Source organism: Actinia tenebrosa, unplaced genomic scaffold, assembly GCF_029948245.1.
Source record: "Actinia tenebrosa isolate PJP-AT-01 unplaced genomic scaffold, QUT_ActTen_1.0 PGA_scaffold0__85_contigs__length_37466705, whole genome shotgun sequence".
NCBI classification, from domain to species: Eukaryota; Metazoa; Cnidaria; class Anthozoa; order Actiniaria; family Actiniidae; genus Actinia; species Actinia tenebrosa.
In genome coordinates this window covers 12430949-12446974 of record NW_028292569.1, presented here as the reverse complement: position 1 = coordinate 12446974, position 16026 = coordinate 12430949, and the positions used below count along the sequence as shown (strand labels likewise).

The 16026-nt window shown below is 38.8% G+C and overlaps 2 protein-coding genes across 2 annotated transcripts; both read left to right on the top strand.

The window, feature by feature from the left end:
- Nucleotides 1–1594: 1594 nt before the first annotated feature.
- On the top strand, nt 1595–2933 carry LOC116292372 (potassium voltage-gated channel subfamily A member 1-like). The gene has a single exon (XM_031699679.2). The coding sequence runs from the start codon at nt 1606–1608 to the stop codon at nt 2818–2820; it is 1215 nt and encodes a 404-aa protein (XP_031555539.1). The 5' UTR covers nt 1595–1605; the 3' UTR covers nt 2821–2933.
- A 2660-nt stretch (nt 2934–5593) lies between these two features.
- Nucleotides 5594–15323, top strand: LOC116292403 (protein IWS1 homolog). The gene is made up of 15 exons (XM_089031278.1): nt 5594–6459; nt 7044–7134; nt 7333–7408; nt 8229–8271; nt 8360–8507; nt 8674–8713; nt 9647–9676; nt 9746–9817; nt 12391–12473; nt 12733–12784; nt 12861–12938; nt 13286–13403; nt 13651–13822; nt 14295–14409; nt 14709–15323. Exons 1-15 carry the CDS (start codon nt 5721–5723, stop codon nt 14826–14828), a joined length of 1977 nt encoding a protein of 658 aa, XP_088887404.1. The 5' UTR covers nt 5594–5720; the 3' UTR covers nt 14829–15323.
- The last annotated feature ends 703 nt before the right edge of the window (nt 15324–16026 follow it).

The window sequence follows — 16026 nt, the reverse complement described above, 5'->3', positions numbered from 1 at the left end:
TGCGCACTGCACAAAGTTGTAGGTAAAATGTTGCTAAAGTAGGATAGTTTTCTACTTCAGCATGCGTTTGGGGAAGAATAGGGGTTTTGGGGGACCCATTTTTCTCGCGGGCGCGTAGTTGAAACAGGAATCCCAAGACCCCGATTCTTTCCCAAACCCTACTTCAGCAACATCGAGTCTGGGTCGAGTCGGCATTACTGAATGGCGTCTACGTTGCCCCCTAAAACACTCCCACAATTACTTTATAGTGCCAAATCGACGCAAGGTTATTTTCCTCTATCATATCGATTGCCTGCAACATTGCGCGCAACGTTGTACCATGTGTCCGTTAGCTTAAGTGCATATTGGAATCGTGCCGGTGTTAATCCCTCCATGTGTCATGACTTTCAAATTCGATGCATTTTGTATCTCGTGACTCAGCAGAAGTCACGTTGATCAATCAAGTCACGACAAAACTGACAGTGTTTTAGCGGGAAGTACAAGAAGCTTACTTTATTTTTTCGCGGCCAAGAATATGCATGTCATACACACTTATTTCAATAAAGCTATAGGAGATAGGTTATTACACGATCCCAAGAATAGCTGGAATGACTTGTGTTTCTGCTACTTATTCTCGTCAATAACATGTGATAGTGAGAGAGTGTTGAGACTGATTCAATCAGGTTCAACGCCCACCATATTTCCACTGTAGGAATGAACTATCGCCTATTGCCTTTGGCGGTGACAACGTTTATTGAAATAGGTGTAATCTAGGTTAAAAATAACTTTTGTGCATTTCCACTACACCTGTGAAAAAAAATATTATCATTTTAAGGGGATCCGAGAATATTCCTTCGTTATCATTTCTTAACTATAATTAACTAAAAAAAACGTTTTAGCATTTAACTAATGATAGTTTAGTTTTAATTATAACATATTGAGTTGCTAGAAATTGCCTTCAAAACTACATCACGAGGCTGGCTGCATGACATTGACGCTAAATTCTAAAGCTAAATTTCGATATTTTTTTCAATTATTTTTTGTTAACTTAATTCGATTATGATATGGAGCTTCTCAACCATGCACTCTAAATTGCCATCAGTGTCAAACGTATTTACGCGTATTTTGGAGAATTTTATATTGAAGAACGAATAGTTGTTCAATAATTCATACTATATTTGTGGTCAAATTTTCTCTCGCGGCAGTGCTAGTGAGAGTTTGACGAGTTAGTACAACTGTGAAACAAGCTCAGCTTTGACTTGACTTACCACAACCTCGACTGTGAAAAGATTTATTGCGGTCATTTAATAGGTTTGATTGGTTGATTGGACCGAGGAAGTGTAGTGTATCAGTACGATTGTAGAAAGAATGAATAAGAAGTTCTACAAACGCTCCTAATGAGCAGAACAACATGGTTCCTGAGCTATACTGAAAACAGAGTTATTGCATGTCCGTGTGGCAAGCCGGACACGTAGACTTATCTCCTAGTTAGATTCCACATGAATAACGATTCATTGGGCTATTCATTGAAACACAGGCCGAGCTTTGGAACTTTAACCGTAAATCAGTACGACTAATTCCGCAAGTGCATACGCAAGTGTACGGCTCTCGAGTCGACTCGTTCCGATGTCGCATTCACAAAGTAATTTGTACCTCAGCGATCGTGTTGTAATCAACGTCAGTGGGGAACGGTATGAAACGCTAGAATCTACTCTCTCTCGTTACCCTAACACTTTACTTGGTTGTCCAACTAAAAGATCCCAGTACTTTGATCACAAGCAAAAAGAATACTTCTTCAATAGAAATCGTCAAGTTTTCGACGCCATTCTATTTTACTATCAGTCCTATGGACGTCTCGTCAAGCCTGATCTCATCTCTGATGACATATTCATGGACGAGATACGTTTTTTTGAAATACAAAGTGATTTTGTGACGGCAAGAGAGAAACTCGAAACATCACTTTCGGGGAATCCACATTCGGCGCGCTCACAGCCGCAGAACCAGCTACAGCGACAAATCTGGATATTGTTTACGTATGCGGGTTCATCATTTTGGGCCAGGATACTCGGGGTTTGGTCCGTCACTGTGATTGTCATGTCAGTCGTAATACCTTGCATTGAATCTCTTGAGTACGATTTTCATGAATCTGTGGGCACGATGAGGTCAGTACTAGAGGGAAATACTTATGCAGTATTGGAATCGGGATGTTATATCTGGTTCACTTTCGAATTGTGTGTGCGCTTTGCGTCCGCTCCAAAAAAGACGCAGTTTTTTCGTCAGCCCTTGAACATCATTGATTTCATAACTGTTGTTTCATACTATTTGGTCTTGCTGATTGAAGGTAGTAGATCAGGTTCCTTGTCAGCGATGAGAGTCGCAAGAATACTTCGCGTGTTGCGCATCTTCAAACTTTCGCGTTACTCAAGTGGAATGAGAATTTTACTCTTTACATTCTTAACCAGCCTCAAAGAACTGACAATGTTTTTAATATTTTTACTAATCTCTGTTCTTCTCTCATCGAGCGCGGCGTATTACGCAGAGTATGGAGAGCCCAAGAGTAACTTCACTTCTATTCCTGCCACATTCTGGTGGTCTGTTGGTACTGTAACAACTCTAGGATACGGAGATCATTATCCCCAGACCTTAGCAGGAAAACTCGTGGGCGGCGCTCTGTCTATCATTGGGGTTTTAATTCTCGCTTTGCCAGTATTCTTGTTTGTAACCAATTTCAAAAAGGTTTTGGGCACGCACTTTTCTTTGGTGAATGATGACGATGATGGAACCGATCAGGAAGATTTCCGCAGGCATCGTCTTGGTATTCGACGTTTGAACTTTAGCTGATTTTTTTTCGTGGGTTTAAAGCAGAAAAAGCGCTTGAATATAACACAGCCGCCATGCAGGTACATGAGCCAGGCACCTGACGATCAGGAAGGAATTGAAACCAAATAGAAATTCAAAGGAATAAATGCTATCGCATATAGTTTGATAACATCGCTCTCTCGCGATATCTTGATGTAATCATAGCATTCCATCTTTTTGATAATATATTGGAATTTTCTCCTAGTTAAAATCATTGGGTTGTCTGTTATCTTTACGCAATTTATTCAGTCGTTCTTTGACTAAAAACGATAGGCTAAATAAAATAAGGGCAAGTTTCATTTCCGCATATCGCCACAGATTAAGAAAAATCTATTGTTTGAAATTAGCAATTACCATCACTACCAATGAGTACTTCACGGCCAGAGAGTAGCTTACGTTTGGCACGAATTGTCTCATAGCAATCGCTTAAATAAATATTTAAAAACCCAAGATATTTCTAGTGGTATTTCAGTAAGCCCTTTGGCAGGTCTGTTCATGCACGTTATCATGAATCATTCAATATTAATACCATCAGTATCAACATTATATAGCGCACTGAACACCACAAGATCACTGGGAGTCATTTTGAAGGATCCCCCGTTGAAAAGGCTAGTTTTACTAATATTGTCTAATCAACAGTCATTTACCACGTTAGGGTAACGATTAGTTAAAGATTATTGACTTACTAAGATCATGTTTTATTAAGATGAAAGATATCTTCGACACTATTCAGTCTATGCATAGCGGCTAGTAACTATTTTTTTCTATTAAATTTGTAGAAAAGAAACAAATAAATGATGAGAAAAACTCCAAGAGAGAACATAAGTACTTAACAGTATGCTTTTTGAATAGCTTGAGTAGTGACTGTGATCTCTAACAATCCCCATTTAGTACTATTCAGTTATTCTATTGATCAGTATCGCTGCGTGACCACAGTATGCTTCTTGTCGAGTATTGATTGAAATGTGCCACAATGAACTGAGTGGCTAACCGTGTGTATTTGCCATTTTCTTACCGCGAAAATACACCTTATTTCTTGTTATTTCAAGATTGTTAAAGCAGCAAATACTAAACTACAAATTAAGAATCATTTTTCTTGATTTTGATTAAAACCAATAAAAAATTCTTAATATTAAAAATATTAACCTTGTGCGGCCTTGAAGTACAAATTGTGAGCTTTTATTATGACTGAGTATTCGAAGAAAAATATCACCTACAAGAATGAAGTCTACATTACCAATTATGCCTAATTTGCTTTTTCATATGACAACCGCGCGTCTTGCAATTAGGTGTAAATAGAAATAATCTAGCAATTTAAGACTAATATTTTTCTTTCTTTTAATAAAAGGGAATCGAATGTCATAACTTCTTGGCATTTCAAGACACTAGTGAAGTTGGGAAACGACATATGAAACATGACGAAAGCACTGACATAGCAAGATCTTATTGCGCATGCGTCATATCTGATTGAAGTAGTATCAGAGCCAGAGCCAAATTCAACTCTCCTCTTGTTATTTTAGGCAGTCGTTTCAGTTAATAATAGCAGATCCATTATTGATTGTTTTTTTATTCAAAACGCCTTAGACATTTCAAGCCTTCAACATTTCATGCGGCAATTTTCGCCCCAACCCCTATTTCATAATCCGCACTGATATTCCATACCCATCACAACACTGTCGATCAAAGCAGAGTACAACAGGATAACAGAGCAGGTTGTATTTACGGCATGTACACCTGTCCATATTGAACTGTTACCTCCCTCACTACTCAAGGGAGAAAAGAAGTAGGCCGCAAAACGAACAGCTTGCTATCTCCAGAAAACAACAATTTCAAAACACAGAAATTTACGCTTCGAATACTAAAATAAATGAACGAAAATCTGCTTTTTCACGTATCACGCACCGAAGTCAAGCGCGCGTTTCTCCCACAGTTTAGTTATCCCAGACGCATCGCATAAATTTCTCCGTTTGGACGACTGATTATTATCGGCAATTAAGAGCTCAATGATAAACATAATATTCTCTTGTTCACTATTCATTATGGTACTGTTCAGCCAAGTTTCACTGAGGCAGATGGCGTCGTAGTCGTTGTCATACACAAGGTGCTGTAGTAAGGTGATCTTACACACTTTCACTGAGCTGTTGTCGTTCAGCGTCGAAAAAAGCTTCAGAATTCTGGTGTTCGAGTAGGCGACATGCATAGTGACGAGCACAGTACTGAGTAATGTTAGGCCAGATAGCTTTAGAACGTTTACCATGACCTAGCTCGTGCACTCAACAAGAAAGGTCTTGCGCACGCTTTCTCCAAATCTAACGGTTTTTGCACGAGCTCGAGAATGAAATGTATCACGCAACTAGCAATCAGGCAAAGACATTAGAAAAACGAAAGAAAGCAAGAAAGTAGGAGGAAAAATAGTGAAAATCACACGGAAAAAGCTTGAGTTCAAAGAAAAACACGAAAGTGTAACTGATAAATGGTAGGATGATGAGCAGACGGTGAATATAATCTATCTATTAGAAGTGATTCTTTATAAACCCCCTGATTTCCCCGCGACTTCACGCATTCCTTCCCATGAATATCTAAAGATACTGGTCATAAGATAAAGTAAAGATAAAGTAATAGAGAGAGCAGGGAAAATGGCTCTTTGCCCCCCAAACAAAAACAAGTGAAGACTCCACCCCTTGACTAGCATCGGTTATGGGCTTCCTGTGGTTTTTGAAAGCCATCCCACAATGCAACAAGTGATGGTTCCCTTGTCTTTGGTTGGTTTTCTCGTCGTATTTCATGACATCCAAGAAAAAAACGCGTATTTTATGATACATTTTAAACCGTTTTAAAGAAGGAAGCGTATAAAGAGCTTCTCTAAGAGGTCCCTTATCATCATGGGAGACAATATAGAAGATACCTTTGATAATAGTGACGGGGAAGAAAGAGAAATAGAAAGACCTCATACTCCTGATTACCATGATGGACGACAAAAAGACGAAGAGGTTTCGAGTGAAGTGTCTGATGAAAAACATAACGAACAACAGGAAGAGGAGAGCAGTAAACAAAGCCCTGTTGAACCCGTAGTTGATAGTCCGGGTAGTGAAGCAGGGGACGAACTGCCTGAAGAACTAAGTGTACATGATTCAAAAGAAGAAGTAGACAATGAATCGATTGAAACTACAGAGAAAGGTAACCTCGAAGTCAGCAAGGATGAAGAGTGTGATAAAGAAGAGGAAAAGAGTAAGGACGATGAAGCTAGTGAAGGGCAATATTTTCCCGACGACGAAGAATTAGAAGAGAAGGAATCAACATCATCAAATGAAGCCACTTCACAGAAAACAATACCAGAAGAATCAACAGATAAAACGAAAAAAGATGTGTCTAAGAATGGCAATGAAGAGGAGGAAGAAGACTTAGAAATGCCTTTGTCTCCTATTGGAGATTTAGGTTTATCAGAACCAGAGGCAGCAATAGTTGATGATATTTTAAAGGGTGATGTATCAGAGATGATGCCAGGAGACAAAGCTGAAGGTAAACAGGATGATGATGATGACGTTGTGAATAAGAGCACAGAGGATGACAATGAGGATCAATCTGTCAAGGAGGGTGAACAAGAAGCTAATTCATCACCAGGTAATTGAAGAATGATGACAAGTATTGCGATTCTCATATAAGTTTGATAGAGAGAGTCACAAGCTGTTAATATACATGTACACCCACATTGTCGGCTCAGAATAACCTTGCGATATGAAACTCATTGCCATTTGCCAATACAGCTTTATATTGTGTTGGAAGAAAATATATTTGGGATATATTTTCTCCCAGTTAGCCTACAGTTTAAACCAGTATTGGCAGCTCAAAATCCCAGCAACTTATAAGTATCAAAGTCATCAGTGGTTAAGGCCTCTCTTATTAGGATCAAGCATAGAGTAGTGATCTCACCTCTAGAGTCTATAAAGTTCAATTCCTGGTCTCAGGGTAAGCATCACATGTAACAAGAGTATTGTTGGGACTCTACTTTGATTCTATGGTTCTTCTCAAGGTTTTCCAATTTTAAATTGATTTGTGTGTTAGAGGTTGTTATAGGGTTCAATATATTTGAGTTTTGTTCATATTACATTGCCCCATTAGCCTCACTAAGACTTTTAATCAAGATAACTTTAACTGATTATTGACTGAAGCATAGACAATCACTGTTATCATCCTTATGGTTACAGCTGTATTCGATGATAATGATGACGATGATGATGATGATGATGATAAGAAAGAAGCTAATTCAGAAGACCTTGATATCCAAGATGAAGAAAGGTAACACAGTAACTACCCCCACCCCAACCCCACATTCTCCCATCATTAAAGTACATGTTACTCTTTTCACTTGTGAGTCTTCAATATCAGAAACAGTTCTTGGCTGTCTTACATGATGATGATTCCTCTTGAGTTTGCATTCAAAATACACCTTGATTGATAACACATTTTTTCTAAGAATGATCATTACTCTAACAGATCAGAACCAGAAGAAGCTGGAGACCAACTGATTGCAGATATTTTTGGTGCAAGTGATGAAGAAGAGGAGTTTGAGGTATATTCCCATGTGTGGGCTCAAGTATTTTCATTGTTAGTCTATTATAGTATAGTTCTGGGCAAATCTAAGACTAGATTGGAAAGTGCTGGTACTATAAGTAGACTGCTGTTATTTTATTGCGTGTGTTTGAGAATGCAGGAATCCTAAGAATTGGACTCAATCTACCTCTAGAGACATAATATTTTCTCATTTCAGGCCACATGTCATTCTCTTGAAAATAAGATTCTTTGTTTGAGTTGTATCATGCACATTCATGTGTCTTCTGATGTCCAACTGTTAAACAAAGAAATAATACTCTAGAGAATGACACATGGTTTGTAATGGGAAAACAGTGGATTTAGTCTTTTCCCAGTCTGATGGTCAAAACACTACATATTCATAAGACAATATTTGACGTTGGAAGGTACTCTTTAGTTAAGTAAGTAGTGGCTAAAATGGCAATAAACTTGCTAGTAAAGCACTATGGTCAAACTGTACAATACTAGATAGATATGTCACTCTTATGACTGGACTAGTACAGCACTATGGTTAAACTGTACAATACTAGATAGAGATGTCACTCTTATGACTGGACTAGTACAGCACTATGGTTAAACTGTACAAAACTAAATAGATATGTCACTCTTATGACTAGATGGCAATTCAATCCTTCATGGTTGTTGTACAGCTTTACATGTCATGATATTGAAAATATATAAACTTGCAATCCCCTCACTCCCAACACACACACACACACATACCTTCCTATTATAGTAATTTTGTAAGGCAATAATATTCCAACTAAATGAATTAAAACTTTTGAAATGGCTTCTTTCAGGGATTTGACCAAGAAGATATTGAACTATCCAAAGCCAAGCAAGGTACACAATGTGAATTGAATATCATTGTCAATGTTGTGTGAAGTGAGTGTGGTATTATTCTAACATTATTATAACATTTTCACCATAGACGTTGAATCCAAAAGATCTTCTAAAGCAATGATATCAGATGATGAGGATGAAGGAGTGACAGGAGAAGTGTCTGATCAAATGGTTGTCCCTAAACCAAAACAGGACAAGAGTAAAGACGATGATTCTGATGATGAAGGATCAAGGCAGTATGTATTACTACGTTATTTTTAGTTGCTCCTGATTACTTCCAGGGTTTCCTGTAAGTCATATGACAGATACAGCTGTACGGCTGTTCTGTAGTTAGTGCACAACATGTTATAAAATAAGTCATGGAATATTTTTTCATGCAATGTTTTTTTTTTATTTTCACAGTCATGTTTGGGATTTTGATGTCATGATGGAACAGAAAAAGGTAACCACCTAACAAAATTAGAATAGAAAGACTTAGAGCAGTTTCGTATTAAAAAGTTTCATCAACCCAGAGGTTGCATCAGGGTTCAATCTGTGAGTTAGCCGTGCCCTGGCTTAGATCAGCCCAGAGGTTGTTTCAGGGTTCAATGTGTGAGTTAGCCGTGCCCTGACTTAGATCAGCCCAGAGGTTGTTTCAGGGTTCAATCTGTGACTAATCCATGCCCTGACTTAGATCAGCCCAGAGGTTGTTTCGGGGTTCTATCTGTGAGTTAGCCATGCCCTGACTTAGATCAGCCCAGAGGTTGTTTGAGGGTTCTATCTGTGAGTTAGCCATGCCCTGACTTAGATCAGCCCAGAGGTTGTTTCAGGGTTCTATCTGTGAGTTAGCCATGCCCTGACTTAGATCAGCCCAGAGGTTGTTTGAGGGTTCTATCTGTGAGTTAGCCATGCCCTGATTTAGATCAGCCCAGAGATTGTTTCAGGGTTCTATCTGTGAGTTAGCTATGCTCTGACTTAGATCAGCCCAGAGGTTGTTTGAGGGTTCTATCTGTGAGTTAGCCATGCCCTGATTTAGATCAGCCCAGAGATTGTTTCAGGGTTCTATCTGTGAGTTAGCTATGCTCTGACTTAGATCAGCCCAGAGGTTGTTTGAGGGTTCTATCTGTGAGTTAGCCATGCCCTGATTTAGATCAGCGCAGAAGTTGTTTCAGGGTTCTATCTGTGAGTTAGCCATGCCCTGACTTAGATCAGCGCAGAGGTTGTTTGAGGGTTCTATCTGTGAGTTAGCCATGCCCTGACTTAGATCAGCGCAGAGGTTGTTTGAGGGTTCTATCTGTGAGTTAGCCATGCCCTGACTTAGATCAGCCCAGAGGTTGTTTCAGGGTTCAATCTAATTTGCAGGCATATTTATCATATGTGTTGGTTTTTGTTTTAGGCAAACCGTTCAAAGAGAAGAAGAAAAGGAGTAAGTTGATAAGTGTTGTTTGGGAATTATGCATTTGAACTGTTGTTAATGTTATCTTTTTTGTTATAGGATGGTGATTTGATTAGTGATAATGATGATCTGGTTGTAGAGATGATTAAACAGATGCAACAAGCAGCAGAGGTGAGTTTGTAGGTATGATGCCGTCATTCATAATCACCATCATGAGCACCCATCATCATGATCATCCATCATTGTCAGTCTATACCATTGCCCTTATCATCAACATTCATTATTACCATCATCATCAGCATGGGCACCGATCATCATGATCATCCATCATTGTCAGTCTATACCATTGCCCTTATCATCAACATCCATTATTACCATCTTCATCAGCATGAGCATCAATCATCATGATCATCCATCATTGTCAGTCCATACCATTGCCTTTATCATCAACATTCATTATTACCATCTTCATCAGCATGGGCACCGATCATCATGATCATCCATCATTGTCAGTCTATACCATTGCCCTTATCATCAACATTCATTATTACCATCATCATCAGCATGAGCACCAATCATCATGATCATCCATCATTGTCAGTCTATACCATTGCCCTTATCATCAACATCCATTATTACCATCTTCATCAGCATGAGCACCAATCATCATGATCATCCATCATTGTCAGTCTATACCATTGCCCTTATCATCAACATCCATTATTACCATCTTCATCAGCATGAGCACCCATCATCATGATCATCCATCATTGTCAGTCCATACCATTGCCTTTATCATCAACATTCATTATTACCATCATCATCAGCATGGGCACCGATCATCATGATCATCCATCATTGTCAGTCTATACCATTGCCCTTATCATCAACATTCATTATTACCATCTTCATCAGCATTAGCACCGATCATCATGATCATCCATCATTGTCAGTCTATACCATTGCCCTTATCATCAACATTCATTATTACCATCATCATCAGCATGGGCACCCATCATCATGATCATCCATCATTGTCAGTCTATACCATTGCCCTTATCATCAACATTCATTATTACCATCATCATCAGCATGGGCACCGATCATCATGATCATCCATCATTGTCAGTCTATAATATTGCCCTTATCATCAACATTCATTATTACCATCATCATCAGCATGAGCACCCATCATCATGATCATCCATCATTGTCAGTCCATACCATTGCCCTTATCATCAACATTCATTATTACCATCTTCATCAGCATGAGCACCGATCATCATGATCATCCATCATTGTCAGTCTATACCATTGCCCTTATCATCAACATTCATTATTACCATCATCATCAGCATGAGCACCGATCATCATGATCATCCATCATTGTCAGTCTATACCATTGCCCTTATCATCAACATTCATTATTACCATCATCATCAGTATGGGCACCGATCATCATGATCATCCATCATTGTCAGTCTATACCATTGCCCTTATCATCAACATTCATTATTACCATCATCATCAGCATGAGCACCGATCATCATGATCATCCATCATTGTCAGTCTATACCATTGCCCTTATCATCAACATCCATTATTACCATCATCATCAGCATGGGCACCGATCATCATGATCATCCATCATTGTCAGTCCATAACATTGCCCTTATCATCAACATTCATTATTACCATCATCGTCAGCATGAGCACCGATCATCATGATCATCCATCATTGTCAGTCTATACCATTGCCCTTATCATCAACATCCATTATTACCATCATCATCAGCATGGGCACCAATCATCATGATCATCCATCATTGTCAGTCTATAATATTGCCCTTATCATCAACATTCATTATTACCATCATCATCAGCATGGGCACCGATCATCATGATCATCCATCATTGTCAGTCTATACCATTGCCCTTATCATCAACATTCATTATTACCATCTTCATCAGCATGAGCACCAATCATCATGATCATCCATCATTGTCAGTCTATACCATTGCCTTTATCAACATTCATTATTACCATCATCATCAGCATGGGCACCGATCATCATGATCATCCATCATTGTCAGTCTATACCATTGCCCTTATCATCAACATTCATTATTACCATCTTCATCAGCATGAGCACCAATCATCATGATCATCCATTATTGTCAGTCTATACCATTGCCCTTATCATCAACATCCATTATTACCATCTTCATCAGCATGAGCACCCATCATCATGATCATCCATTATTGTCAGTCTATACCATTGCCCTTATCATCAACATCCATTATTACCATCATCATCATCATGAGCACCCATCATCATGATCATCCATTATTGTCAGTCTATAATATTGCCCTTATCATCAACATCCATTATTACCATCATCATCAGCATGAGCACCCATCATCATGATCATCCATTATTGTCAGTCTATAATATTGCCCTTATCATCAACATCCATTATTACCATCATCATCATCATGAGCACCAATCATCATGATCATCCATCATTGTCAGTCCATACCATTGCCTTTATCATCAACATTCATTATTACAGTGATGATCACATCTCCTTTCTTTAGTAAGAGAAAGACCCTGGTTATCTTTCATACTTGTTTCAACTTCTGTGTAACCAGTGCGAGACACCTTACTTCCTGGATAGCAGAAGTCCACATTGAAGCAAAGTTATTTCCCCCTTTACATAATATCTACTGACTTATGTTACAGGAAGACAGAATGTCAAATGAAGCAAAGCAAGCAGCCACCAAGAAACTGAAGCTTCTTCCAGTAATATTAAAGCACCTTAACAAGTGAGTAATTGTATCGGCTTTCTCAAAGCTTCTCCAAGGCTTCTTCAAGCTTCACAATTACCATCAGTGAGTTATGCGTTCAACTGACACATTACAGCTTGTGGGTTTTCTGTTTTATTTTTCTCTGCATCTTTCATCATTGTCTTTCGTCATCTTTTAAATTCCAATTTCCACTGTGTCTAACCTTATTTTTATTCATTTTACAAAAAATCGTACTGCAGGCATAATTTAAAGCTGAATAATGTTTCTTTTTTTCCAGAGCTGATTTACAGTTCACATTTATAGATTCAGGGATTCTTAATGGAATTAAGGTACATATATTTTATAAATGACGTTGTTAAAGTCTTTTGAATATTCAGAAATTATTTGATGTTTGTATGTTTGTAGGATTGGCTGTCACCCTTACCAGATGGCTCATTGCCTCATTTACAAATAAGAACGGGCCTTCTCAAGATATTGTCTGCAGTAAGTATTAATCATCTTTCTAAATCAAAAATATTGATTACTGTGCAATATAAGTTGAATAAATTATTATTATTATTATTATTATTATTATTATTATTATTAATAATAATACAACACAAAACTGAAAAGCTTCTAGCTGGTTGAAAAACCTGGGACGCTGTGGTTGCTGTCGCTGTCATTGTTACTGATGCTATTGGTGCTTTTGTTTCTGCTGCAGCTATATTTGCTGTTGTCGTTGATGCTGCTGCTATTGCTGTTGCATCTAGTGATTCTGTGGTGGTTGTCGTTTCTTTGTGTATTCTTAAAGACTACGTATAACGTGTTCCCATTTCTTGTTTTGTTACTAGTTTCCAGCACTGGACACAGGGGCATTAAAGATGAGTGGACTTGGTAAAGCTGTTATGTATCTGTACCGACATCCTAAAGAGATAAGACAGAATAAGGACATGGCAGGCAAGCTCATCAGTAAGTTACGCAAGAGAAAGGGGAGGGGAGGGGCACGTGATGTCAGCCAAATTCCGTTTCATGGGGAGAAGGGTTGGGGGGTAGTGCATTATCCATAAAGGTAACGTAACAATGGTATCTGGGTAATATATAGATTCGTGTCAATAATCCTCGTTCCCCTCACCACACCTACTGAGATATTGGAACATTAGAAGCCCTAAAAGCCTTTTGTAGGTATTTTTTTTAAAAGCTGTATATCTTGTCTAAGATGAATGGGCTAGGCCTATATTCGGAGTAACATCCAACTTCAAGTCCATGTCCCGAGAAGAAAGAGAAGAACGAGATTATCAAAACATGTCTAAACGAAGAAGACTCAGTTCTACAGATGAAGGCAGCAAGACACCTCGTTCTATTGACCGTGCTCTCCACGGAGACAAAAAGTAAGCTTTTTGATATTATCTAGCGATAGAGTAGACTATAAAGTCTGGTTTTCACTTGCGACGAAGTGAAAACCAGAAAAATAAAGTCAGATGTGCGTCAGAAGCGGAATTGGAATGATCGGAAGGTTTTCTTTGCTTGGTTTGTGCATGAACTGCTTCCGATTCCAACTCCGATTCCGTCGCAAGTAAAAAGCTAAGTAGGACTGCTATTAAGAATGAACCACGTCGTCACGGTGTCTGAACTTGTCACGCAATAAGGCGTGACTACTCCTACTGTCACGGTGATGGTGAGCACTTGATAAGGTGTCACGACCTACATGTAAAATGCGGACCAATCACAGAGCGCAAGCCAACTGCTAAAGGTACCGACACGGTCACGGAACAGCAGGTTCACGCCAAATATTTTCCACAATCAAAACTTATGTACTTATTAAACCCTATTAATATTATTATTATTGATGTCGTTGCCTAGAGCTGCTCGTCCTGGTGAGAAGGGCTTTATCATGAGAGCGCGCGTCCCTGCGCCATCCAACAAGGACTACGTCGTTAGACCCAAGACAAACCTGGATAGCATGGACTTCAGAAGAGTAAGCAATCACATCTTTTCTATCTTTTTTAAAGAAATTCAATTACTCACGTACTGTTCCTGATAAAAATGCACACTCCATCCCAACAATAATTCTCTTGACCACAGGTAACCCGTATATTTTGAATGACACGCCTATAGCCCAATTAAATACTACCGTACTGTTCCTGATACAAATGCCCATTCCATCCCGACAATAATGTACCACAGGTAACCCATATATTTTGAGTGATACGTCTATATCCCAATTAAATACTAAGCATGCAAAAGATTACAAACCGTTTTTCTTGTATTTACCAGAATTCTCCAAAACTTCTTAGTCGAGTTGATAAACAAATGAGAAAGTTCAAGGATAGAAACAAAACAAAGGATGCAACTCTCGTCACCATCAGCATCGAAGGGCGAAAAATGGCGCTTTAGCCTGTAGTCATTTCATGTAGGATATACAGACGATAGGTATTATCGTGATTGGACGATTACTGAACGTTTCCGTGTGTTCTGATTGGTTGAAAGAGAAAGCCATTTGAGAGTCACACTATTCAAGCTACTTTCTTTATTTTCTTCATGTTCGCTGTTTGTAGACAGACTTTTGACTACAAATTGTTCTGTTACTGAAATGTATATTGTAAATATTTGAAGGCTTACATTACTGAATGATAAAATATTAACACTGTAAACTAAGAAAAAATATAAGCAAGCCTCGATGAATAGTCATTCTGTTGTATTTTTTAGTTGTTACCCTCTCTGAATACATTGAAACATTGCTTTGGAGAGCTTGGAGGAGAGAGACTAACGATCAGTCTACTTTCTCTCTTCGTACCATACATAAGTACGCATTGTAACAACTAAACATCTCTGTGCCTTCCAGTGATTCCAAGTACAGACCTGGACCAATAAATAAAAAGTTTGATATAACCTTGTTGATTGCTTGTATACGAACAGTGCATCCTCTTTCCCACATCCTACCCATTATTTCCCGTGAAATAAGTGGAAGTCAAAGGAAGAATGGTAGCGAGTTTTTTTCCTGCCGGAAATTGTGGGGCGTAATATAAGGAGGAAAAGGGAAGGCTCTGTAGCATTTGTTCCACTTCTAATGCTTACTTAATTCATTCCGCATTTTACAAACCTATTCATTTGATAGTTTATCCTCGGTTTAGGTACACTTGCTTTCATTTTATTGACTGTGTAGGACCATACTTCCAGACATCGAGTGCTGAACCGTCGTATGGCAGCGCGAAGCATTTACGGCTACGCCGGAGATTTCGACCCCGACACCGCTATCCAAGGACTTACAGACTGATCAGGAAGCTCGGTCGAAGCCTAAGGGAGAGGTTAGTCGGCCCCTAGACCGTAGATGATTAACCCCTTGCTATGACCAGCAGTCCCGGTTTGAAGCCAGTGTCGCTGATCACTACTCACCCATAGTCAGCCTTTTCCGTGTGGGATGCGTTTTGCAAAAATAACGCGCTAAACATATTTACACGCAAACTCAGTTGAATAAAAATTAAAATGGTCATAGTTTGTATCCTTAACGAAAACATTACAGTTGTATTTATATGGATAAAAGGTCTTCACCAGTTACAAGGCAACCCTGCCGATACTTAAAAATACAAATATT

What these genes read in the sequence shown, in the direction of transcription:
- LOC116292372 (XM_031699679.2), top strand. Translation starts at nt 1,606, where the DNA reads ATGTCGCATTCACAAAGTAATTTGTACCTCAGCGATCGTGTTGTAATC.
- LOC116292403 (XM_089031278.1), top strand. Translation starts at nt 5,721, where the DNA reads ATGGGAGACAATATAGAAGATACCTTTGATAATAGTGACGGGGAAGAA. An exon ending in AGATGCAACAAGCAGCAGAG is followed by an intron (nt 9,818 to 12,390) that starts GTGAGTTTGTAG and finishes CTTATGTTACAG; the next exon opens with GAAGACAGAATGTCAAATGA. An exon ending in TTCTCAAGATATTGTCTGCA is followed by an intron (nt 12,939 to 13,285) that starts GTAAGTATTAAT and finishes TTTTGTTACTAG; the next exon opens with TTTCCAGCACTGGACACAGG.